This window comes from Hypanus sabinus, chromosome 4 (assembly GCF_030144855.1).
Source record: "Hypanus sabinus isolate sHypSab1 chromosome 4, sHypSab1.hap1, whole genome shotgun sequence".
NCBI classification, from domain to species: domain Eukaryota; kingdom Metazoa; phylum Chordata; class Chondrichthyes; order Myliobatiformes; family Dasyatidae; genus Hypanus; species Hypanus sabinus.
The window spans coordinates 62,718,879-62,744,789 of record NC_082709.1 but is presented as its reverse complement, the minus strand read 5'-3'; the positions used below and the strand labels follow the sequence as shown (position 1 = coordinate 62,744,789).

The following is a 25,911-nucleotide window of genomic DNA, read 5'->3' as shown; positions in this document are numbered from 1 at the left end:
AATTGTTTCTGAACATGACAATGACATTGAGTCCTTTAATTTGTTTGTTTTGCTATGTAATCATTATGAGGAGGCTGCTGGTGTTTGGTAACTGGTCAATAGCAGCATCTAATTAATTTACCAAGCATAAACTGGAAGGAGCTTTTCTTGAACATGTAACAACTGCTATTCCCTGGCTGGACTTAAACCAGTTGTAAATATCAATCAGTGCCAGTCTACTTCCTTTAGGCATTACAGCTATATTCTAGTGCTGTTGTGTTTGATGGAGGGTTCTATTATAATCTCTCATTTTATTTCAGTTTCTGGAGAGGCATCCTGATGTGTTTCTGCTAAAAGCAAATGGAACAAGGGTTGTGCTAAAACTGGCTGATCATGGTTACCCAGGGCAACAGCTCCATAAATCCAATAAAGTCAGAAAGGCACAAACAGGAAATACCATAGCCATCAGTGAGCATGGGATTGATGCAAGGAGAACGCAGTCCATCACCAATGAAGAACATTGGTTCGATTTTGATGATTCCCAAGTGCGGCCTATCTGTGAGAAAGACATTGAGAAGCAATTTCAAGGCAAAGAGTGTGCATACATGTTGTTTTACAGAAAATCTCGACTGCAGCGACCAGAACAGGGTACAGTATATTGTAGAGCAATTATGGTGATTTTACTTTAGAATATTTCAATTGACCAGTGATTCTTCAGATAATAAAAATACTGCTGTATCATCATTGGCTGTCATAGAGTCATAGAGCACTACAACACAGAAACAGGCCCTTTGACCTTCCAGCCTGAGCTGACCTTTATTTTTAAGCTCTGAATATTGACCAGTTGGCATTTGGGATGGATTAGCAAGAGTAAATTAAAGGAATGCAGGCAAGTGCAGTGGCCATCATTGGAATGGGCACAGTTAGAGTGGTGAAGCTTTAGCTCTTCAAAGGTTCAGTCAGAGAAAGCAAAAAAGAAAAGCTCTAGGTAAAGTTTTTTTTTCCCCTTCCCTTCTTTACATTTTTTAAGTTAGGACAGTAGAGATGCCAAGAAGAAAGTGAAATGCTCCTCTTGTGGGATGTGGGAAGGCAAGGAGACTTCAAGTGTCCCTGATGACTACAACTGCAAGAAGTGCATCCAGCTGCAGCTTCTGACAAACTGGGTGAACTCCAGATCTCTCAGAAAGAGTCGTCAGCATTCTTAAGTGGGAGAGTGAACAGCCAGTAGTCATGGTCCATGTAGATACCAATGACGGACAGGTTGAGTCATGAAGTTTTGCATAAGGAGTTTAGGGAGTTGGGTGCTGAATTAAAGGGTAGGACCTCCAGGGTTGTGATCTCAGGATTGCTACCCCTGCCACATGCTAGTGAGGCAGAACTAAGAAGATTATACAGTTTAACACGTGGTTAAGGAGTTGGTGTAGGAGGGAGGGCATAAGAATTTTAGATCATTGGGCTCTCTTCCAAGGAAGGTCAGACCTATGTAGAAGGGGCAGTTTGCACCTGAACTGGATGTACAAGTATAAATATAAATATTTGGAAAGACATGGACTGATTAAGGATAGTCAGCATGGCTTCGTAAGTGGTAGGTTGGGTCTAAGCAATCTTACAGAGTTTTCTGAGGAAGATATCAGGAAAGTGGATGAAGGCAAGGCAGTGGGTGTGTATACATGGACTTTAGTGAGGCATTGACAGGGACCTGTATGGAAGGCTGGTCGAGAAGGTTCATTTGCTTTGCATTCAAGATAAGGTAGCAAATTAGATCAGACATTGGCTTTGTGGGAGAAACAAGGAAGTGAAAGTAGAGGGTTGCCTCTCTGACTGGAGGTCTGTGACTAGTGGTGTACCGCAGGAATCAGTGTTGGGTCCTTTGTTGTTTGTCATCTATATCAATGATCTGGATAATGCAGTAAACTGGATCAGCAAATTTGTGGATGACACCACAATGTTGGTGTCGTGGGCAAAGAGGAAGACCATCATGGCTTGCAGACTGATCTGCATCAGCTGGTAAAATGGACTGAAAAATGGCAGATGGAATTTAACGCAGACAAGTGTGAGGTTTTGCACTTTGGTAGGACCAATCAAGATAGGTCTTACATAGTAAGCACTGAGGAGTGTGGTGGAACAAAGGGATCTGGAAGTACAGATACATAATTTGTTGAATGTGGTCTCACAAGTAGATAGGGTCATAAAGAAAGCTTTGGACACATAAGCCTTCATAAATCAATGTATTGGGTGCAGGAGATGAGATGTTAGTGTCTATAAAAAGTATTCACCCTCTTGGAACGTTTATGTTTTATTGTTTTACAACATTGAATCCACAATAAAGTTATTTACAACTTGCTAATTTACGAAAATCTTCCATTCGCTCCGTTTTTTTTTTAATGGCGACAAATTCGACATACAGGTAATGAAATCAGAAGGCTTTTTTTGGAGAGGGAGATAAATTTAAGTCAGTCTCTTGGAAGTTCTAAGTCGACCATGACTACAGAGTTTGCAAATTACTCCCAAACAAGATGCTCTCGGGAAGGGGCGAACACGTTCGGTAAAATCTAAATATTAATTACTTATAAGCTTTGGGATATCGCGCGGATATATTTTGCTCTATCCTGGTTTTACTTTGCGGGTCGAATCCAGTTGATTTGTCAACGTGGTCTCTCATTGAAGGAGCGAGTTGTAGTGTCTCTTTCTCGCCCTGTTGAATTTTTTTGAAGGGGAGGGGGAAGCTTTGTATTTGAGCTTGGAAAACGCTGGGCATTCGGGCGCTGTGTAATTGGCCAGTGGCAGCGCCGGCCTATGACTCACCCCGCAAGTCAGTCGAAACCCCAGCCACACTGACGCCGAGGCTCTGACGTCACCGATCTTTCGAAACTTAACCAGGAAATGAAATTCTCCCCGCCACCCCCCTTCACCGACCCCAGCCTCTCCCCAACCAGCCCCTTCAAAAAAAAAAGATCAAATCCATAAAGAATAGGAACCGGTTTAAATAAGGTAGCGTAACGTCTATCTGCAGTATAACCGGTCAATTTCTTGTTTTAGGTCCGGACTACTAAAGCTAAGGTTTCAAAGGGCTCCTGGGCTCCACTCTGTGACCACGGGCACCGTCCACCAACCACTTCCCGAACCAAAGGTTTCAGGTGTGACAATCTACATCTTCCCCCCCCCAAAAAAGTGAATACAAAGCCCCACCGAATTATCCTCAAGTGCCCTAATGTCCAGGCGTTTCACCGTCGGAGCAGACGGAGAGTGCCCGCCAACGCTGTCGGTACTCAAATCAATGAAGAGAAACAAAAAATTACTCTTTATTATCGTTTCACTTCCGACTAAAAGTGACCAACTAGTCACAGCTTAATTCTTAGAAGGGCGGTGGGGTTGTGTTAATATTTGCGCTGTCAAGTTTGAATCGGTGTGTGCAAGAGGGACAGGGACTTGGGCGATCTACAATGCGTGCAGTTTGGACCCTTACACCTAGTGCCATTAAATACTGGCATATTTATGGACACTGCTTTAATCTTATTTAAAGTTAATTGTAGTTAGCATCAACTTTATTTTTCTTAAAATTATATTATGTGGTATCGTCTCCCAGCTAATCAACCGGAGTCAGAGAAGAAACGGCGGATATTTCTTTAAATATATGTTTCTTAACCTAAATGAATGGAGTTAGTGGCAAACTGCATTAAAATTAATTTACAGAAAAAAAAACAAAAAAATACATTGAATCACAGAGGAGTTAATTTGGCTTATCTGACACTGATTAATAGAAAAAGACACTTTTCATGGCAAAGTGAAAACTGATTTCAGCAAAGTGATCTAAATTAATTACATATATAAAACACAAAATAATTGATTACATTAATGTTCAACCTCTTCAAATCAGTATTTAGTAGATGCATCTTTGGCTGCAATTACAGCCTTAAGTTTGTGTGGATAGGTCTCTATCAGCTTTGCACATCTGGGCACTGCAATTTTTCCCCATTCTTCTTTACAAAATTGCCCAGGCTCTGCCAGATTGCATGGGGATTGTGAGTGAGCAGTCCTTGTCTTGCTGAAGAACAAATTTCCCAAGTCGCTGTTCTCTTGTAAACTGCATCAGGTTTTTCTCCAGGATTTCCCTGTATTTTGCTACATTCATTTTACCCTCTACCTTCACAAGCCTTCCATGGCCTGCTGCAGTGAAGCATCCCCACAGCATGATGCAGCCGTCACCATGCTTCACGGTAGGGATGATGTGTGGTGCTTGGCTTATGCCAAAGATAGTGTTTAGTCTGATGGCCAAAAAGCTCAGTTTTGGTTTAATCAGACCATAGAACTTTCTTCCTACTGACTTCAAAGTCTTCCACATACCTTCTGGCAAACTCTAGCCAAGATTTCATGTGAGTTGTTTTCAATAGTGGCTTTCTCCTTACCACTCTCCCATTAAGCTGTGACTGGTGAAACACCTGGGCAACAGTTGTATGTGCAATCTCTCCCAACTCAGCCACTGAAGCTTGTAACTCCTCCAGAGTTGTCATAGGTCTGCTGTTGGCCTCCCTCACTAGTCCCCATCTTGCACGGTTACTCAATTTTTGAGGACGGCTTGCCCTAGGCAGATGTACAGCTGTGCAATATTCTTTCCATTTCTTGAACTGTATTCCAAGGGATATTCAGTGACTTGGAAACTTTCTTGTATCCATTTTTCCGAATGTACTTTTCAATAACCTTTTTACAGAGTTGCTTAGAGTGTTCTTTTGTCTTGATGGTGTAGTTTTTGCCAGGATACTGACTCACCAACAATTGCACCCTCCAGATAAGGGTGTATTTTTTTTTACTAAAAATCAATTGAAACACCCGACTAGACACAGGTCTTCAAAAACAGTTCTGCATTTAATTAATAATGTGACTTCTAAAACCAATTTGACTGCACCAGTGATGATTTGGTGTATCATATTAATGGGGGGGGGGGTGTGAATACGTATGCAATCAATTATTTTGTTTTATATTTTTAGATCACTTTGTAGAGATCTGTTTTCACTTTGACACAAGTCTTTTTCTATTGATCAGTGTCAGATAAGCCTAATTAAATCCACTGTGTTTCAATGTTGTTAAACAATAAAACACGAAAACTTCTAAAGTAGGTGAATACTATTTATAGGCAGTGTATTTTGAAGATGTATAAGATGATGGTGAAGCCTGATTTGGAGTATTATGTGCAGTTACGGTCACCTACCTGCAAGAACGATGTAAACAAGGTTGAAAAAGTACAGAGAAAATTTTCAAGGATGCTGTCATGTCTGGAGGACGTGAGTTACTAAGGAAAGATTAAGTACATTAGAAGTATATTCTTTCAAATGTAGAAGATTTAGAGGAGATTTGATGGGTGTTTATGAGGGTGTAATGTTGTATCGGGTTCATAGGTCTGGCAAGTGAGACCAAGGAATGCACTGACTTCGAATAGGTATGTTAATGACTTGTTTATAAACAGTAAAAATGCGACCAAACATATATTCTCCCCAAGTTACAGACACTACAAAGCTGAATACTCAACAAACAAACTTAGTTAAAAGTGCGCGCAGAACATACCTTCTTAATAATCAGATGCATTATTGCCTAAAACAAAGGAAGAAGATTTTAAGCAACTGGCTAATAAACTACCTGTTCTATCCCCGTGAATGTAAAATTGAGTTTTGTCTCTCAACAGCTGTCGTTCAATTGGGTAAGTCAGCAGAAGATTATACTTGGATTGGATTTCAATACGTTTATTATATATAATTGGATCTAGAGATAGGGCATACTTTCGATCAAGATCTTTTAATATCGCTGCTAGGTCAAACCTTTCTTTGTCAGCTTTTTTCTTTATATAGGTAGAGTAAGAGATAATTTCTCCATGAATATATGCTTTAAAAGTATCCCAGACTATAGTACCAGCAGTATCTCCTTTAAAATTTTCTTTAAAGAAAAAAATAATATGGTTTTCCAAAAACTTTTAAAATTTTTTATCAGATAACAATGATAAGTTAAAATGCCAACTTCTATGTGGTACAGAGTAAACAGGTAATCTTAAAGCCAGAAGCACTGGTGCATGATCAGACAAAGCAATCTCCTTATAATCACAGGATTGTACTAGTGGAAGCAAGTTTCTATCTATAAAAAAGTAGTCAATCCGGAGTACATATGATGAACCTGAGAGAAATATGAATATTCCTTTTCTTGTTGAGAATACCACATTGAAATAGAAAAGATTTAAAAAGTAGGATTGATTTATTAGTGACAGGGGTTTTATTTGAAGAGTGATCTAATATAGGGTCAAGCCAAAAATTAAAATCTCCACCCATCACTAAGGAAGACCGATTCAGATCAGGCAGAAAAGAAAGAAGACGTTCAAAGAACAAGGAGTCATCTGTATTTGGAGCGTATACATTCGCAAATACAATTAGTTTATTCTCAAGACTACCCAAAACAATAACAATGCGCCTATTTGTATCAGTAATTACATTATGTTGAACAAAGGATACATTCTGATCAAACAGGATAGAGACGCCTCTCGATCTAGATTGAGAGGGTGAGTGAAAATGTATACCCTTCCATCCTTTGAAAAAGCATGAAATATTATCTTTACGAATATAGGTATAGAAAGATTATACGAGTTTTAAGTTTCCTGATATAAGAAAAAATCTTATTTCGTTTAACAGGGTTATTTAGACCTTTCACATTAAAGCTGAGTATATTAATAAAATAATCCATCAGGTATCCTTTAGTAATGTATAAAAGGTAATCACAGACATGTAGATAGCGAATAAATAAAACAGTAAAAACCTCCAATCAGCTTTCTGGAAGAACCCATTTCCCCCCTCCCTCCCCCCAAAGAGAGAAATCAGCCAAGGGAGGCTAAAGACTAATTCTAACTTAAAATCGCTTAAGATCTTTTACAGTTAATTGTCAAATCACAGAAATTTTTAAAGATAATGGTACTAAGATATCCAACCATTCTGAAATTAACAACTTATTTAAAGATGTTTACCTTGTATCAGTCTGATTCTTCTTTAGATGATACCTATATGAATGCTTTTTTCAGTAATATCAACATTCCTACATTGTTGATAGCCTAACACAGTTAGATCAGCCTATTTCCAATGAAGAAGTGACTGAGGCTATATGTGCTTTATATTCTGGTAAGACCCCAGGACCTGATGGCTTTCCTGGGGAGTTTTATAAAACTTTCACTACGTTACTTACACCTTATTTATCCTCTGTTTTATCAGAGTCCTTTAAATCAGGTAAACTCCCTCAATCTTTTTATGAAGTTTTTATTTCTCTTATTCTTTAAAAAAAATAAAAATCCAGCTGAATGTTCTTCATACAGACCAATCTCTTTATTAAATGTTGATGCAAAAATCTTATCCAAAATCTTAGCTCAAAGACTTGAAAATATTTTACCATCTATTATATCACATTTCCAGACAGGATTTATTAAAAATCATTACTCACATTTTAATATACGTTGGTTGTTGAATGTGATATATTCACCATCCAAAAATATATCAGAGTGTATATTATCCTTAGATGCAGAAAAAGCCTTTGATAGGATTGAGTAGAATTATCTTTTTAAGACCTTAGAAAAGTTTAATTTTGGGCCTAATTTTATTCGTTGGGTTAAATTAATTTACTTGTCTCCTACCACTCAGGTTATGACTAACTCTCAAATTTCTAAGCCCTTTAAATTACAGCGGGGAACTAGACGAGGTTACCCTCTTAGTCCTTTACTTTTTGCTTTAGCTATAGAACCCTTAGCAATAGCATTTCGAGAATGTAAGGACATTTCTGGTATACTAAGGGAAGGTATGTCTCATAAAATTTCATTATACACTGATGATATTTTACTTTTTATCTCGAACACTGAAACTTCGGTTCTTTCTTTAATTTCCCAGTTTAGTTCTTTTTCAGGATATAAGCTGAACTTACATAAAAGTGAGCTATTTTCTTTAAGTGACCAAATGTCATCAAATGCCAAATTTCCATTCCAAGTTGTTACAAGTCAATTTACATATCTAGGTGTAACAATTACTAAAAACTTCAAGAATTTATTTAAAGAAAACTTAAACCCCTTATTGAATTAGGTGAAAAAGATGCTTTCTAAATGGTCTCCTTTCTTTATCCCTAATTGGCTGAATTAATTCGATTAAAATGAAGATTCTTCCTAAATTTTTATATCTTTTTCAGGCCTTACTATTTTTATTCCCAAGACCTATTTTGATTCTTTAGATTCAATTTTAACGTCTTATATTTGGAATAATAAGCAAGCTAGTTTAAGTAAAGTTTACCTACAAAGAAATAAAGAGATGGGTGGATTAGCCCTACCCAGTTTTAGGTTTTACTATTGGGCTTCCAATATAAGGAATATTACTTTCTGGTCTTATTATATTTATCGTAAAGATTGCCCATCATGGGTCTCCTTAGAAGTTAATTCTGTAAAAAAAAAATTCCTGTATTGTCTCTCTTCTTGGATCATATTCTTCTTTTTCAGCAAATAAAATAACAGATAACATAATTGTTAAGCAAACTTTAAGGATTTGGTCTCAATTTAGGAATTTTTTTGGTTTAGCGAATTTTTCATTATCATCTCCCATTCTCCTTAATTTTTTTTTTATCCCTTCCATGACTAACAAAGTCTTTAAGGATTGGGATGAACTAGGTATTAAGTGTTTTTGGGACAAGTTTATCTCAGGACCTCTTGCTTCATTTGACCAATTGTCAACTAAATTTGCACTCCCAAAAACACATTTTTACAGATACCTTCAAATTAGAGATTTCTTACATTTCCAATTAACTACTTTTCCTATAGGTCCTGATAAAAATTTACTGGACGATCTTTTAAATTTAAAACCTTTTGTTAATGGTTCTATTACCGGTATCTATAACTTGTTGATTGAATCTAGCCAAGACTTTTTAAATAAAATAAAAAAAGCTTGGGAAGATGAACTAAATTGTCAGATTTCTGATGATAGATGGAATAAAATTCTTAAATGGGTTAATAAATCATCTTTCTGTGCTTGTCATTCTCTTCTACAATTTAAAGTAGTTCATAGAGCTTACATTTCTAAACAGAAGCTGTCCAGTTTTTATCCAAATGTTTCTCCTCTTTGTAATAAATGTAACTCTGCTGATGCCTCTTTAATTCATATGTTTTGGTTTTGCTCTACAATTGAAAAGTTTTGGCGGGAAGTATTCCATACCTTCTCACAACTTTTTAGGGTCCAATTTGACCCAAATCTCCTTAATGCCTTGTTTGGTATTATTGTAAATGAAGATATAACTTTAAATACTTCTAACCTACAGGTTTTAGTTTTTACCTCTCTTTTAGCAAAGAGAGTAATCTTGCTTAAATGGAAGGAGTCTACCCTTCCTACACATCTTCAATGGCTATGTGATGTTATGTCTTAATTAAACTTAGAAAAGATCAGCTGCTCAGTCTTAAATTCGAAACAATCTTTTTATGATATCTGGGGACCTTTCCTAAATTACTTTTCTAATTTATAAAGTTTAACAGTGCACAAGACTTTTATGTATATTTTTATCTTCTCTTCTTAATCGAATATGTTTTCTTTTCTAATTTACCCATTATCATCCATCAGCTTTTTTCTTTGGTAGTTGGTAGGGGGTTGACTTTTTTTTTATATAATTTTTTTTAATGACGTATGACCTATCTTTAAATTTTTGATTACAGAGTGGTATACCTTTATGTGTTATGCTATAACATTTTGATCAATTTTATTACAATATATGAATGTACACAAGTTATGTGGAGCTGTATCTATGTGTTGCACTCTGTAAGTCTTGTTTTTTTTCTTCCGAATAAAAATATTGTAAAAAGAAAGGAAGAAGAGAGCAAACCCTTCCATCTGCTATTTTATATATCAAAGATATTTGAAACTGGACACTAGCCGGCTATCCAATGGGAAAAGCAGCTGCAGTTTCTAAACTAACCAATCACCACAGAAGTTTCTTTCAACAATCGGAATAAGGCATGCCCCCACAGGACAGAGGCAAAGTCTGTAAAAACATCAAAGGCCTCAAGATACACCAAAGCAGATCCAGTTGTGGAACAAACGTGATTCAAGTGCAATGCACGGACTCAACATTCAATGAGATGATGGTGAACTCCAGCCAGGAAACTCTCCACAGAGCTGCAGGTCTCTCCACACCTGACCCGTCCCAGTGCCAGAAAGAGTCCAAGTGAGTGCCCCCTTTGGCACCCTAATCAAGGAAAGTGAGGATCAGATGGCCTAGATCATCAGATATTGTATCTTGGAAGCAGTTCGATGACCTGGATTACATCTTGGAACCAGTTCGATGACCTGGATTGCATCTTGGAACCTACACCAGCAATGATTCCTTCACAGCCGTTGTATTCAACTTTGTTAAAGAGTGATCCAGCCCAATGGAGAAGGGGGATCTTAAACTTTCATTTCAACTAAACTGGAGGGAAAAGGAGATTCGCCACCTGAGAAGTGAGATAAAGACCCCGAACAAACAATTCAAAAACAGTTCATCTGATGAAAAAGGTGGTGTCAAAGATCTAACCAGCAAACTGCAGAAACAGCTATGCAAGCTCAGGAGGGTGGAGCAGCTGCAAAAGTGAGGAAGGGTGAAAGAGAGAAGAGCACCGTTTGTTAAAAACCCATTCAGGTTCACCAGGTCTCTTCTCAGCCAGCAAAAGTCTGGCACCCTAACCAGTTCAAAGCAAGGGGTGGAAGAATTTCTGTGGGAATCACACAGTGATCCCCGTAGGAATCAGGAACTAGAATTCAATCAAAAAGTCCCCTAACCAAGATTCCCAGCAACTGAGCTGAACGTGGCACAGCCCACATGGCAGGAGGTTCAGGATATCATCAAAGGAGTGCTACCCCAGGACCGAGTGGTATACACTACAAGGTATGTAAGAAATGCCCATAACTCCTCCAGAGGTTTTGGAAGATAATGAGGAAGATTGGGACCAAATGTGCTATTCCACCAATCTGGAAAATAGCTGAAGGATGCTTTGTTCCCAAGAAAGGTGATTCCTCTACAATCACCCAGTTTAGAACAATCTCCCTCCTTGGTGTGGAGTGCAAGATATTCTTCTCAGTGCTTATGAGAAGGCTGACTTCTTACTTAATGGAGAACTACTATATCAACATATCCATCCAGAAAGGTGGCATCCCGGGTTGTTCTGGATGCCTTGAATACATCACTATAATCAGCCAATTGATCCACGAGGCCAGGCAGAAAAAAGGCGATGCAACAGAGTCAGGCACACCCTCACAGGACAGAGGGGTATAGATAGGGTAAATGCAAGCAGGCGTTTTCTACTGAACTACAGCCAGAAATGATGGTTAAGAGTGAAAGGTGAGAAGTTTAAGGGGAACATGAGGAGAAACTTCACTCACAAGGTCTTGAGTGTTTGGAATGAGCTGCCAGTGATTGCCAGTGTATGCGAGTTCGATTTAAATGTTTTAAGAGAAGTTTGGATAGGTCCATGGATGGTAGCGGTATGGAGGGCTTTGGTCCAGGTGCAGTTTGATGGGAGTAGGCAGTTTAAATGGTTTTGGCATGGACTAATGGGCTGAAGTGCCTGTTTCTGTGCTGTACTTCACTATGACTCTAACTCAATGACCTGTTTTTCTGCTTAGTTTCATCCAGCCACACCCAGGCCTTAGCCCTCCATACCTATCCCATTCACATACATATTGAAGCTTCTCTTAGAGGTTGCAAACAAATCCCCATCCACCACTTCTACCAGCAGCCTCTTCTACACTCAGACCACCCTCTGAATGAAGACATTTCCCTCTCCGGTTCCTTTTAAATATTTCACCGTTCATCCTAAATCTCTAGTTCTAGTCTGACCCAATCTGATGGGAAAAACCTGCATGTATTTACCGTACCTATACTCATAATTTTGTACACCTTATAAGATGTCCTCACATTCTCCTAGACTCCAAGAAATAAAGTCCTAAGCTACTTAATTTTTCCCATCAGCCCTGGCAACATCTTTGCAAATTTTCTGTGCACTTTTTCAAGCTTATTGTCCCGATGATCTATTTTGGTTTTGTCAAGGGTCTTGTAGTTTTATGCTACCTATAAGCTCCTAGCTTCTGTTCACCCAGCCTAAATCAACCCAGCTGAAGATGGGGCTGAATGGTCAGGTTCTCTGTGGGGTTAAGGTTGCATTGCTGGTTTTAAATGTTCAGAAATATGTTAGCTCCCTCTGGCAGTTGTAATGTGCTAACCAACTTTGGTAAGTCTGCATATTTGTTGATGGATTAAAGAATTGAATTTGTAGATGAAACCTAATTGAAAGATTTACTTGCACTGTAGTTTAAACTTCGAGTTGTTTCAGATAATCTAGCAGTGTAAAATTGGATGTAAACAAGAAATATAATCAGTGATCTGTCTTGTTACACTGCAGTTTCTAAGCTGTTAAAACTCTAGCATTAATTACTTCCGCATACATTTTGCCATCCTTATGGTTTATTCCGCTAACTTGTGCTTAGTTTTAGTGGGATATGTTCATATGTGAAAATGTATTCTCAAAATTAATAAACCATAAACTTTACAAAGAAAGTATTTATAGCTTGATTGTAGATAAAGTATTTATCAAACCCTATGATATCTTGCTACTTAATAGTACAATTATTAATATCCATCTGGTTTCCATTGAACAACATTATCTGTGTAGTGTTTATCATTTGGTTAATGGAAAATACAGTCTTTAGATGGAAATCAGTGTAATGTTGCATCTGATAAGTAATCCAAAAATGAAAAGATATTTTGACAACATGCAATGTAACATTAATCATCTTCATTGTAATTATCTTGACCCTCAAATGTTTATGCTAATTCTCCAATAAGTTGCCTGAGTATAGGAGACAGCTATTCACCTGAAGCATGAATGGCTTTCTCTTTTGCAAGTCAACACCAAGCATTCTTCTTTATGATAATTGTATTTAAGACACTAAATATTTGGTTTTAAGGGAAGACATTGTAATCATATTCAAGGTACAGGGCTATGGATATATGGAAGAATGGTACAGATAATTTATCGTAACATGACTTAGTAGCTTTAGAACAGATGACATCTAACCTCGATTTGTGTCGTAAATTGTATAACCTTAGTCACAGCAGCAACGGAAGGGTTGAACGTTCTGCTACTGGCTTATATTAGACTGTGCTAACATTATATGAACTTTTTTGTTCCTTTGGTGAAACATTGTTTGTTTCATTTGATTCCATAGCTAGAGGGAATTCAAAGTATAAAGTACCAGCCAACTTGAAGGAGGAGATGGCTAGCCTAGATGCCAGTCTTCAGAAACAAAGGTAATTTCCGTAACACAATTAACAAGATTTGTTCTAAGAGATGACCATTTGGCATAGTGTATTTTATATCAGAAGCAATCCAAGAAATGTCAAGAATCAATAAATACAATAGGGATCATTTCAGGAGCAAAAAAGTTCCAGATGTATGACAGGGCAGAGCAGAAAAAACCACTAAGAGAAATAATGAAGGGGTCTACAGCCTCAAGGTGCCAGTAAGCTCAGAATTAAAATAGTGAATTGAACCTTTGTGTAGTTTGAGTAAAGTATAGCAAACACATTTCATAAAATGGAATGTGTTCAAACTAAAGTTAACTATGCTTCTCCTTATAGATGCTGCCTGGCTGGCTGAGTTCCACCAGCAGTTTGTGTGTGTTGTTAACTGTGCTCACACACTTTGCCAGCAGGTCCCTCCGTAATTTCAGTCATTAGTGAAAGCTTAATGTTCATGAATGTAGACTAATTTCCTATTAATAGTTTTGTCTCAGTGTGATTTTTTTTAAAAAAACTGAAATTAGTAAAATAATTATGTTGGTTTTATTAGTGGTGCATTACACTCTGCTCTTTAGTAAAATCTTGGTAATTAAGATGTTGGAAAAGATTTGTAGCTCGGGTTGAGGACGTTGTTGTTGAGTAGCCGAGCTGGCTTGTTAGCTTTCAGACGTTTCATTACCCAGCTAGGCAATATCACCAGTGCAACTTCAAATAACATGTTGGTAATTGTCTTTAATATGTCCTGTGACTATTCCGTGTGTGTGTGTGTGTGTGTGTGTGTGTGTGTCTCTGCGCGCGCTATTTCTATTGGTTACCGATTATGTGATCCGCGATTGTTTCGTTAAAATCTGAGCTACTCAACAACAACTGACTCTTGGTATATTTATCAAATCATTTAACTATACAGGCAGTCCCCGGATTACAAATGAGTTCCGTTCCTGTCAGATTTTTACATAAGTCAGAACAGGTACATCCAGTATTATTTAGCGTCAGTTAGTCAAACGTTTGTCTTAGTATATAGTATATATTTTACCTTTCTATCCATATAAAACACTTAAGAAATGTATATATTTCAATGATATAACCACTGCGTTGCTTAGTAATAATTGTAGCTTTCATCGGGGCAGGGCCTTTCACATGCTCCATTATTCTCACTTTATCCTCTACCTGTACCCTTTAAGGTTGTACCGATTGTTGACTGACTATAGCCTAAAGCTTTTCCAATGACCGATGGCATTTCACCTCTTTATTATTTCCACTTTATTTTCAATTGCGATCGTTTTCCATCAATGGACCAGAAAGCTGCGGATTTTATGTTCTATCGCTGAGCAGCAGTGAACCATCTAATTGGCCTATCAGAGTTCTCTTTAGGAACTAGTTGACTTGATCAGCATTTCTGATCTGGCTATTGTTCACAATCACACTTAATAAAAAATATACAGCAGCAGCTGCGGTCAGCGGGTAGCTCTGGGTTCTAAAGTTCACCCACACTGAGACAAGGTTAAATGAGACAAGTTGGGGAGGTGCTGACTGGAAAAGGGGGATCAGGGTGAACCTTGCTAAGAAATATTTAAGCCAAATACAAATTTATACACTCAACACAGTGTATAATGACTTAAAATTGTGGACGGTTTCATGATCCGACTTAAAATGTCGGACGGCATTCTCCTCCCTCTGTTTGTAAGTACGAGTTGTCCGTAAGTTAGACGTTCATAACCCGGGGACTGCCTGTAGTTTAAAAACATTTGCTTTGATTCTGTTGAAATCCACTGCGGCCTTCAAATGATTAACCAATTTGAATTTGCTAATTAGTTGAAAGCATTGCAATTTAGCCCTTCTTTACAAAATGAATTATTATATTCATACTAGAATTGTTAATTTTTCAGGTTTTATTTCAAGAGCTATGGATATTTCACAGGACATTAGAAAATTCTTTTTGCTTTTTGTTGAAATAGTAGCTTGCTGTTATAGAGGCAATATTCACGTTTTGTTAGAAGACAGAAAAATTGTATTTAGAGTTGAGTTTCAGAGGAATTACTTGTTTTAAAGTATGGTAGTCACTGATTCTTACCAAGATTTGATACCTGTTTATTGCCTCCTTGTTTATTGAGTTCCATTTTTGGCTTCAAATGGGAGGTAAAATTGGGGAGGAAGGAAATTAATTCCAGAGTAAACTGAACCATTGGTATTGTTTTTTTTCAAAATCTTCTTGAAATGAAGAAAATTAATGTGGAATTAAAGAAAAACTACTGTTTTATTAATAAACACAAAGGATTTGAGTTATTTTCAGTTCCTGTTGACTGAGATAGCTATATCCACCTTAAAATGGTGATGGATATCTTAGCTTTGGATATAATTGTGACTAAGCAGTTAACGTTCTGGAATAGAATTGTTCAGCCATTATTTCAGAGCATATTGTTATATGGGCTGGGTCCTTCACTTTGTAAGGTTGTTTGTAATGCCTACTCCTATCAACCTGCACCAGGACCATGGCCCTCCGTACTCCTATCATCCATGTACCTATCCGAACTTCCCTTAAGTGTTGACATTGAACTTGCATGCACCACTTGCACTGGCAGCTCATTACATACCCTCACAACCCTCTGAGAGAAGTTGCTCCCCCCCCCCCCCATGTTTCCCTTAAACTTTTCATCTTTCACCTTAACTCATGACCTCTAGTTGTAGTCCTGTCAAACCTCAGTGGAGATGGTGAAGGGCTTTTGGAAGACTAAGCCTGCACTGCTCCCTGTTACTATTGATCATGAGGACGTGGATGTGGTGAGAACCTACAAATCCCTCGCAGTGCACTTGGATGATAGACTGGAGTGGGGCACCAACACAGAGGCTCTGTACAAGAAGGGCCAGAGTTGCCCCTACTTCCTATGGAGACTAAGGTCTTTTGGAGTATGCAGGCTTCTCCTTTACATGTTCTACCAGTTTGTTGTCACAATCTTCTATGCAGTGATGTGCAGGGGCAATGGCACCAACACAGGTGATGCCAACAGACTGAATAAACTGATTCAGAAAGCCTGGCTCTGTTACAGGAGTCAAACAGGACACACTGGAGATTGTCATAGAACAAAGGACCTTACATAAAATCCTGGCAATTCTGGGACAATGTTTCTCACCCTCTGCATGCCACCGTGACTGAACAGAGGAGCACTTATAGTAATAGACTTAAGACAGTTGTGCTGCTCCAAAGAGTGCTATATGAGGTCATTCTTACCCTCGGCCATTAAACTCTATAATGAGTCAGCCTGTAGCCGGGCATGTGATGACCCCCTCCTGTTAAACTGTTTGAGGTAACTTATTTTTTATTCCTCCTTTTCTAATAGTGTTTAACTGTGTACTTGTAATGCTACAGTGTACTGTAATTTCCTTTGGGATCAATAGAGTATCTATCTATTTACTTTAGTGTAAAGAAACGTTTCTCCTTCTCTTTCCTACTTGGTTGTTCCTTTATCCTTAGGCTTTGCCTCCATTCCCGGGTTCTCCACATTGCAGGAACACCCAAGTTTGCTGGATTTTGTATGTCATCCCAATCACTTTGTTCTTAAGTACTTTGTTTTGCCACTTTTAACATAAATAATTTTGTTCAAAAAGGAAATGAATTTATTTATCCATTCCTTCCACTAGTTGCTGTCTGGCCTTCAGGATTTTAAAACTAAAGGTTCTTTAGTAAAGCCAGGATTTTAGTTTTGCTAACAATGTATTTGAACTGACCATTCAACGCTGGTACTTTGGTTTATTTGTAGATCAGGCATGAATGAATGATCTAATTCTTAATGTATGGCACTTTGCTCCTTTGTATAAAATAGATTCAATATGGTTCAAAGCAACTTTGAGAGGAAGTGATTTATAAAACAAAACTATCCCATCACTGTTTACTTTCTTTTTTTTTAAAGCTGTAATTGACATTTATGCTGTTTCAAATCCAGGGCAGAATTTGATTCTGCAACCAATAACATTGAAGTCCATCTTCACTGGGGTCCCAAGTATAAGTTTGAAAATGGTGCTTTACAGCCTGCTTCCTCCCAGCGGGACAGTGTGTTAACGATAACCATAGACAGGAGAAAAACGATCGGTGATCTCATGCAGACCGTTTTCCAGGTGAGTGCACAACATTGGTTAGTGCCAGTGATATACCGTAATATATATTAAAAAATATTTCTGGATTATTTTACTTAGACTTGTGGAGCCGAGAAGATGATGTTCAGCCCATTACACCATTGAAGGTGTTCTCTAATTTTTTACTCTCTGCTCTTTACCCAATATCCGATTCTCTTTTGGATGTTGGCTTTTCTGTTCTTCCACTGTTCTTTCAGGCACCTTAGCAAGTGATTGCATACAGGATATTCTTACTTCTCTTGATGGAATTTTTGCCAATTATTATTATTATTATTAGTCTATTATTATAGACATGAAATATATAGGATTTAACAAAACAGGTCTCTTTAAAGAACTCCTTCTATTTTCCTTTTATTTAAATTAAAATCATAAAGTATTTGACCCTCTTATTTTACCAAGATAGTTTTGTTAATTGTACAAACAGAAGTTTTGCACGGTTATTTAATAATAGTGCCCAGTAAACTTATAACTCAGGAGTACTTAAGGACATTTACTTTATACAATCTAGTACATATATTTAACTTATAAGGAGCGACACCTGGTATCCATCTGGGTGGTTTCGAACCTGATGATATGAATATCTGTCATCCAGTATCCACTCCCCCTTGATTGTTTTCCACCACTCTGATGGCCTTCTCACCCCTTCCCCTCACACACCTCATGACCTATCCATCACCTCCCTCTGGCTCCCCATCTCCTTCCCTTTACTGTCCTATCAGATTCCTTCTTTCTCAGCCTCTTTTGCCTATTATCTTCCAGCTTCTCATATCATTCCTACCCCCATTCACCCACCTTCCCTTCACCTGATTGTACCTATTAACTATCAGTTTGTAGTCTTCCCCTCTGCCCTACCTTACTCTGGCTTCTGCCCTGTTTCTTTCCAGTTCTGATGAGGGTCTCAGCCCAAAATGACATCTGTTTATTCCCCTCCATAGATGCTGCCTGACATGCTGAGTTCCTCCGACATTTTGTGTGTGTTGCACGTCTTGAGGTTCACGCAGCATATATTCCATCATTCTGAAGGCTCATGGCTATCATCTATCCAAGATTCAAACTCGTATTTTTTGTTCTTAATTTTATCTAAAGCAATCTATCAATTTCTAATATAACTAGATTGTTCAAAAGTAATCAATCAGTTTTTAGTTGTTGAATATAGTCTTCAGGCATAAGAGTTTCCCTTGTGAATTGTCATTGAATCCTTTTTACTGACCCAGCTTGAGTTTTTAACAGTTTATTGACTCTTTCCACATCATGACTCTTCACTCACTGATGTTGAATCTTTGGAACTTGGTACCTAAGAGAGCTGTGAAAGCTGTGTTGAGTAGTATATTCAAGAGATTGATAGATTTTTAGATATAGAAGAAATCAAAGGATATGGGATTTCTGGAGGAATACTGTGCTGGTTAAAGATCAGCAGTGATTTTATTGAATGGTGGTACAGGTAAAGTAACTGACTGCTTCTATTTAATTCCTTTACCTTTACTATTCTCTTTTTTACTGATTTTCTTTTCCATTGGCCCTATTATGACTCTGTTAAAAGCTTTCATTCTCTTTATTTGTCCATTCTACCCAAGCATATTTAGTCTGGAGTTCAAGGTCTTTATGGAAACACTTATGTTTGCATTATTTATGTATTTACTGAGATGCAGTGTGGAATAGGTCCTTCCAACCTTTTGAGCTACGCTGTCCAGCAATCCCAGGATTGAATCCTAGCCTAATCATGGGATAATTTACAATGACCAATTAACCAACCAACCTGTAAATCTTTGGAGTGTGGGAGGAAACCCACGTGATTACGGGAAGAGCATACAAACTCCTTACAGGCAGCAACAGGAAATAAACCTAGGTTGTTGATATTGTAAAGCATTGTGCTAATCACTACGTTACTATGCCGTCCTTGTCTCAATGCATGACTGCTCAGTTATCTTGGCTCTCTCTTAATACTCTTGTTTTAATTAACTTCCACAATGTTAATAAAAATTCACTTATGCATATTTTCACTCACTTCAATGAAGTTTTCTTTTGAAATCTGGTGCAAGTTATAGATTCTTCCTTCTATGCCAGCTCTACAATTTATACTTAAGTGCCTCCCACACATTTTGTACAAACCTGACAGCAATAATCAGAAAAGCACTTGAGGGAATTATTAAAAATGTAACCTATTGATTGCTTGAATTGAGAGGAATATTTTAGATACAGATAAAGAACAAATTACATAAATTCAATATGCTTTCCTCTTGAAAATGCAATAGTGAGGACAAATGTTTACTAAGCAGATGTTTTGTGGTATAAGGTGTTAGGTGTATGGCAGATTTAGATGTAGAGGTAATGAGGTAAAATTTAAATTATAATAGGAAACTGGAAATGGCACAAAAGGTGGTAGAAAGATTACTAGAATATGGTTGTAGCCAGTAGATACAACATTGAGATCAGGTGGAACCTAAATGATTAGAAGAAGAAATTGAAAACAGTGGGAAGACAGTAACTTGGATTGGAGCCAAAAAGAGTAAATGAACACCAAATTTTGAGTTAAGTCAACTCAAGTCAAAGGGCAGAGTGAGGTGTCAGAAGGTGATGTCACTCGCTGCAGGGTACCCAAGTTGTGCTATTTTATTCATAGTTTTAATGTGCCTGATGAAGTTACAGAATGTTTTTGCCATTGATTTCCCAATGATTTTTTTTGTGGGGAGCCATTGTCTTGCACTAGTGTGGCACAGTTTTATTTGCTACTTATTGATCATAACTGAATGCTGTTTTAATCTTGTTCAACATGATACCGACTGCTTCATTATCTAATCAATTGCAAAAACAGCACAGGCAAGATCTCCACCACTAACCTTACCATGGAGGAATATGCACTGATAACCATTCACACCTGGTTGGATCTAAGACATTTCGATTGTAAATTTCTGCCCCAGGAATTTGGTGAAGGAATATACACTCAGTGGCCACTTTGTTAGGTACAGGAGTGGAACCCAGCGTGCTCTTCTGCTGCTGTAGCTCATCCACTTCAAGGTTCAACATGTTGTGTGCTCAAAAATGATCTTCTGCACACCACTGTTGTAATGCCTTCTTGTCAGCTTGAACCAGTCTGGCTATTCTCCTCTGACCTTATTATCAAGGATTTTTTGCGAACAAAACTGCCATTCACTGGTTTGGTTGTGTTTTTTTTTATTTTTCACACCAATCTCTTTAAGATCTAGAAACTATTGTGTATGAAGATCCCAGGAGATCAGCAGTTTCTGAGATACTCAAACTACCCTGTCTGGCACCAACAATCATTCCACAGTCAAAGTCACTTAGATCATATTTCTTCCCCCTTTGCTCTGAACAACAGCTAAACTTTTTGACCATGGGATGTATTGAGTTGCTGCCACATGTCTGGCTGAATAGCATTAATGAATGGGTGTACAGGTGTACTTAATAAGATGGCCAGTGAATGTATAAGCACAGTTTGACGTTCAGTAACTACAACCATCTACATGTATGTATACTTTAGGACTCAGTGATGTAGAACTTGGTCAAGACTAACATGATCTCAAGAAAGATTCCTCTTAATTAAACTCTGCAGTCTAGTTCTTGTCCACTTCTGGCATATCAGCGAGTTTTTGCCATTTGATTGCATAGTGAACTGCATTAACTATCACTTGAGAGGTTAAACCTAAGCTGATGAGTTGTTAATTGGCTGGATGAAATTTTTATGACCGAAGTTAGGATATCTTTGGCAATTTTCAAAGTTCAAAGTATGTTTATTATCAAAGTATGTATACAGAATACAACTTGGAGATTCGTGTTCCCACAGGCAGCCACGAAACACACCATGGAACCCATTCCTAGAAAAACATCCACTGCATGGGAAAAAAGAACAAATTGTGCAAATGGCAAAATGTGAGCAAACAATACATAGAATATCAACATCAAACCTGGAATCCAAGAGTATACAGTTTCATTTAGTTTAGTTCAGCACCGCAAACCACAAAGCTTCCAGCTCTCCAGGCTGAACTCCCTTGGAGACAGCAAAGCACAAGATCGTTAAATCAGCCCAAGAACACATCATTAAAATATAAATCACAGGTTCCAATCACACGCAGCTTAGTAGCAAAATCATATTTGAAAGAAGTAGTTTTGTGAACTGTCTGTATTGTTTGCCAGCACAGTCTTGAAACAAGGTAGTTTCAAGTTTTCCACTGTCAGATGGTTGCCAGTGAGGTAGTTGGCTAGAAACAAAGCTGGTACTGAACCAAAAGTCTTCAGTACAAATCCCAGAATGACTTTGAAACAAATGGACAGAATGGGATTGGCTGAAATCTGACATCAGGGTGTGTACAATCAGATGCCATATTTGTAGTATATAGCCTACTCTTCAGAAACTGTTTTACTGTAAAATGCTTTGGAATCTCCTAAAGTTGCAAAAGTGTTCCACAAATTCACATGTTTCTTCTGCAACACATAAAATGTGGGTGAAAATTAGTAGGTGAAGCAGTATCTATACAGGGAAATAAACAGTCAATGTTTCAGTTCTAGACCATTCATCAGGACTCATAAACTCAAATTGTGTTTGTGTTTCTTCTTCTGCCCATTTGGCTCAGGTGTTCTTTCATTTACTTGTATTTTGTATCCTCCCACATTCTCCTTAGAGTATCTTTCCTATTCTCTTGGGCCTGCTAACTCTTTCTCTCTGTTGCTGTTATTCCCTCTTGCTTGTCTTTTTCTTAAGATGTATCAAAAATCCTAAATGCTCCATGAGATTAATATTCTTTAGAGGTGTAATTGTTAGAAAAACCAGATAAACCATATATAATTACAGCAATTAACATTAACTTAAGTATGTCTCATTGCAGCAGTTGGAATTCTGGAATGGAGATATGGTAATAACTCTTGCCAAGCAACTGCCAGCTGGTCTTCATCTTTATGAGACCTTTAAAGGTAAGGATTAAATAAATATTAAAAAAGGCAAGTTTCCTTCACTGAAAACAGCATCTTTCCAAAGCTTACTACTGCCTGTAAAGTTAATGGTAGGATAACTTAAGGGGTGGTGGGGAAGGGGTGGGTGAAGTGGAGGGGAAGTGGCTTTGGGCCTTTTGAACCACAAGTTATCTTTTGATGGATCCTACAGGTTTAACATTCTTGGAGAAGTTTTGTTAAAAAGGAAAGTAGTCTCTATTTTAACTGATTATCTGAATATTCATTCAATCTGAATTCAATTAATTGCTTTCCAGGACATTATAGTTCAATAGTCCCAACATTGTAGCATTAAAAATTTGACCAACTTTAACTATTTTTAGTTTTCCAAATATTTATAGTTAAACTTTTGAGGACTCTTTTGGGTTATAATTGTATAATATTATTACTTTCAGCTGACAAATATTATATATCCATTTCTAACTGCGCTCAAAATATCTTTTGTAATTTTTCCATTTTCAATATAGCTTGATCATGGTGTCATCATACAAGCAAGACCAATAGAGCTGTAGTGCCACAGTACCTTCATAAAAATGCTACTTTACGAGTGGAACTGTAGTTTTATGTGGGTTTCTTAAATCCTATAGTTCATGTCAAAAGAAAGTAAAATAATATTTTTTCAGCATTCTTAATGAACAAATAAATGTAAAAAAAATGTTCAATTGTTTGCCTTTTCAAATCTGCACTCTGAACAATTTCCACAGTTGCTCTCCTACCACCATTCATGGCTGATCAGTTTTAATTATATTCAAAGTACTGATTGCACTTTTCCTTCCTTCTCAACCCAGAGGATCATATCTCTCTGTACAGTCTGGGCATTACAGATGGAACAACTCTTTTTGTATGGAATGGTAACAAGGTAATAAGCGATCAATTTTTCTTGTGATTACATTAATTTTCTCATTCTGTACTTTGTCAACTTTGATTTGCGCTCATGAAGGTATGAACATTGTTACTGCTGGAGAAGGATTACATTTTCAATTTTGGTTGCCGTGTTTCAACATTAGATATTGAATAGTTTAAGATTGGTTCAATAACATGCTTCAATAAAGCACTGGTGTTTCTCCATGCTGTATATTCAGTGCCCATTTTATGCATATAATGTTGCCAGTTTGATGTTGAATTCTGGAAAACTTCGTCTGATAGTTGGGTCTTAACTCATTTTCTAAATTTTTTTTTAAGATTTGTCTCATCAGTTTGGAGTGGAGATCTGAGGGATTGGGAATACTCAAGTGAGCATGATTGGGTGGAGAGAAAGGGCTAAATCCCTGACACCTGGAACTTTCACCATACTGGAATTTAGAAGAATGAGGGGTGACCTAATTGAAACCTATCGAATGGTGAAAGCCCTTGAGAGAGTGGATATGGAGAGGATGTTTCCTGTGGTGGGAGTGTCTCTAAAAGTAGAGGGCACAGCCTCACAATAGGGAGGTGTCTTTTAGAATGGCGATGAGTGGTGAATCTGTGGAACTTGTTGCCACAGACAGCTGTGATGGCATATTTAAGCAGAGGTTGATAGATTCTTGATTGGTCAGGGCATGAGGGAAGGGTGAGGGAGGGAAGGCAGGAAAATAGGTCTGAGAGGAAAAAGATGAATTGGCCATGGTGAAATGGCAGAGCAGACTTGATGGTCCAAATGGCCTAATTCTGCTTCTGTATCTTATAGTCTTGTGGAATAAAGAGTTCAGAGGTTAACATAAAATTTTTGTCAAAGTTTTGGGCCGGGACTCTTCATCAGGATGTCTTGGCCTGAAATGTTGACTGTTTACTCTGGCTTGCTGAGTTCCTCCAGCATTTTGTCTTTATTATTTTGATTTCCAGCATCTGCAGATTTTCTCTTGTTTGTGATAAATTTTCCATATTTTGCCAGTTCTCCCTGTCACCCGACCTTATACGTTCAATTGACTGAATGTGATAATTCTAGCTGTGGGTATCTCCATGGTCATGCTGGATTGGAGGTACAGGAAGGGCAAGGGAGCATATAGTCTGTCAAGCATCTTATGTTGCTTTAGTCAGGCTGAGCCCTAATTTCATTGACCTTCCTGAAATCTATCCATCTTAATAAACATCTAAACCTACTTTAAATATTTTTACTTGGGGAGTGTGTTCCAGACTACCACTATCTTTGAAAACAGAAGCACTTGGGTTTCCCTTCCTCCACCATTGATGCTGCCCTGACCTGCATCTCTTCCATTTCCTGGATATCTGCGCTCACCCCATCTTCCCTCCATCTCAACAGTGATAGAATTCCTCTTGTCCTTGTATACCATCTCAAGAGCTTCTGCACCCAACACATCATTCCCTGCAACTTCCGCCATCTGCACCGGGATCCTACCAGCAAATACATCCTTACTTCCCATCCACTCTCCACTTTCTGCAGGGATCACTCCCTCTGTGATTCCTTGTCCATTCCTCTCACTGTTCTCCGTCCAGGCACTTATCCCTGCAAGAGAAAGAAATGCTACACCTGCCCATTCATCTCCTCCCTCAGCTCCGTTCAGGGCCCCAAACAGTCCTTCCAGGTGAGGTAACAATTCACCTGCGAATCTGTTGGGGTCATATACAGTATCTGATTCTCCCAATGTGGCCTCCTAACACTTTGTGAAGCACCTCCACTCCATCTGCAAAAATCAGAATTTCCTAGTGCCCAACCAATTTAATTCCTATCCCCATTCCTGTTCTGACACGTCAGTCCATGGTCTCCTCTTCTGCCATGATAAGGCCATGCTCAGGGTGGAGAAGAACCCTTTTATTTGCTCCAGGTAGCCTCAATCTGATGGCATGAACATCAATTTCTCCTTGTAATTTTTTTTTCTGTTTTTCCTTCCCCTTCCCTCTCATCTATTCCCCACTCCGGCCTCGTACCCCTTCTCCTCATCTGCCTATCACTTCCCTCGTGCCCTTCCTCTTTCCCTTTATCCCATGGTCCACTCTTCTCTCCTGTTAGATTCCTCCTTCTCTTGCCTTTGCCTTTTACACCTATCACCTCCCATCTTTTTACTTCATGCTCCTCCTCCACCCACTTGGCTTCACCTATCACCTCCTAGTTTGTCCTCTTTCCCCTCCCCCTACATTTTTATTCTGGCACCTCTCCTCTTCCTTTCCAGTCCTGATTAAGGGTCTCAGCCTGAAACGTCGACTGTGTGTTTATTACCATAGATGTTGCCTGACCTGCTGAGTTCCTGCAGCTTTTAGTGTATGTTGCTCTGGATTTCCCAGCATCTGCAGAATCTCTTGTGTTTATCTCTGGCAAGGTCATCACAAATTATGAATGTGTCCTCTCTGGTCTTCTCTGATTTGAACAAATAGATACTTGCCCCTTATTTTCCCTCTTCTGAATTTCCCTTCCTCCATATGGAATAATCTTGTGATAACTAAGCCTAACTAAAGCTAGTGGCATAATCTCTCGGAAGCCATTCAAGTATTTTGTGGTAGCAATTAAGATCATCATGCCATAGTTTTAAGTATTAGACATCTTTTGACAGTACACTGTACGTGGCTATTAATTACCATGTAGTGTAA

At 38.2% G+C, this 25,911-nt stretch overlaps 1 protein-coding gene across 5 annotated transcripts in view; it reads left to right on the top strand.

Moving 5' to 3' along the window:
• usp40 (ubiquitin specific peptidase 40) overlaps window positions 1–25,911 on the top strand; it is a 137,698-nt gene that overhangs the window by 53,960 nt on the left and 57,827 nt on the right. For 4 of the 5 annotated variants that reach the window (XM_059967267.1, XM_059967268.1, XM_059967270.1 and 1 more), the window contains 5 exons: window positions 300–627; window positions 13,227–13,308; window positions 17,238–17,409; window positions 22,269–22,353; window positions 23,178–23,248. In XM_059967267.1, the coding sequence (XP_059823250.1) occupies window positions 300–627; window positions 13,227–13,308; window positions 17,238–17,409; window positions 22,269–22,353; window positions 23,178–23,248 (738 nt within the window). The remainder of the gene's footprint in view (window positions 1–299; window positions 628–13,226; window positions 13,309–17,237; window positions 17,410–22,268; window positions 22,354–23,177; window positions 23,249–25,911) is intronic. The other variant, XM_059967269.1, reaches the window with a different exon arrangement.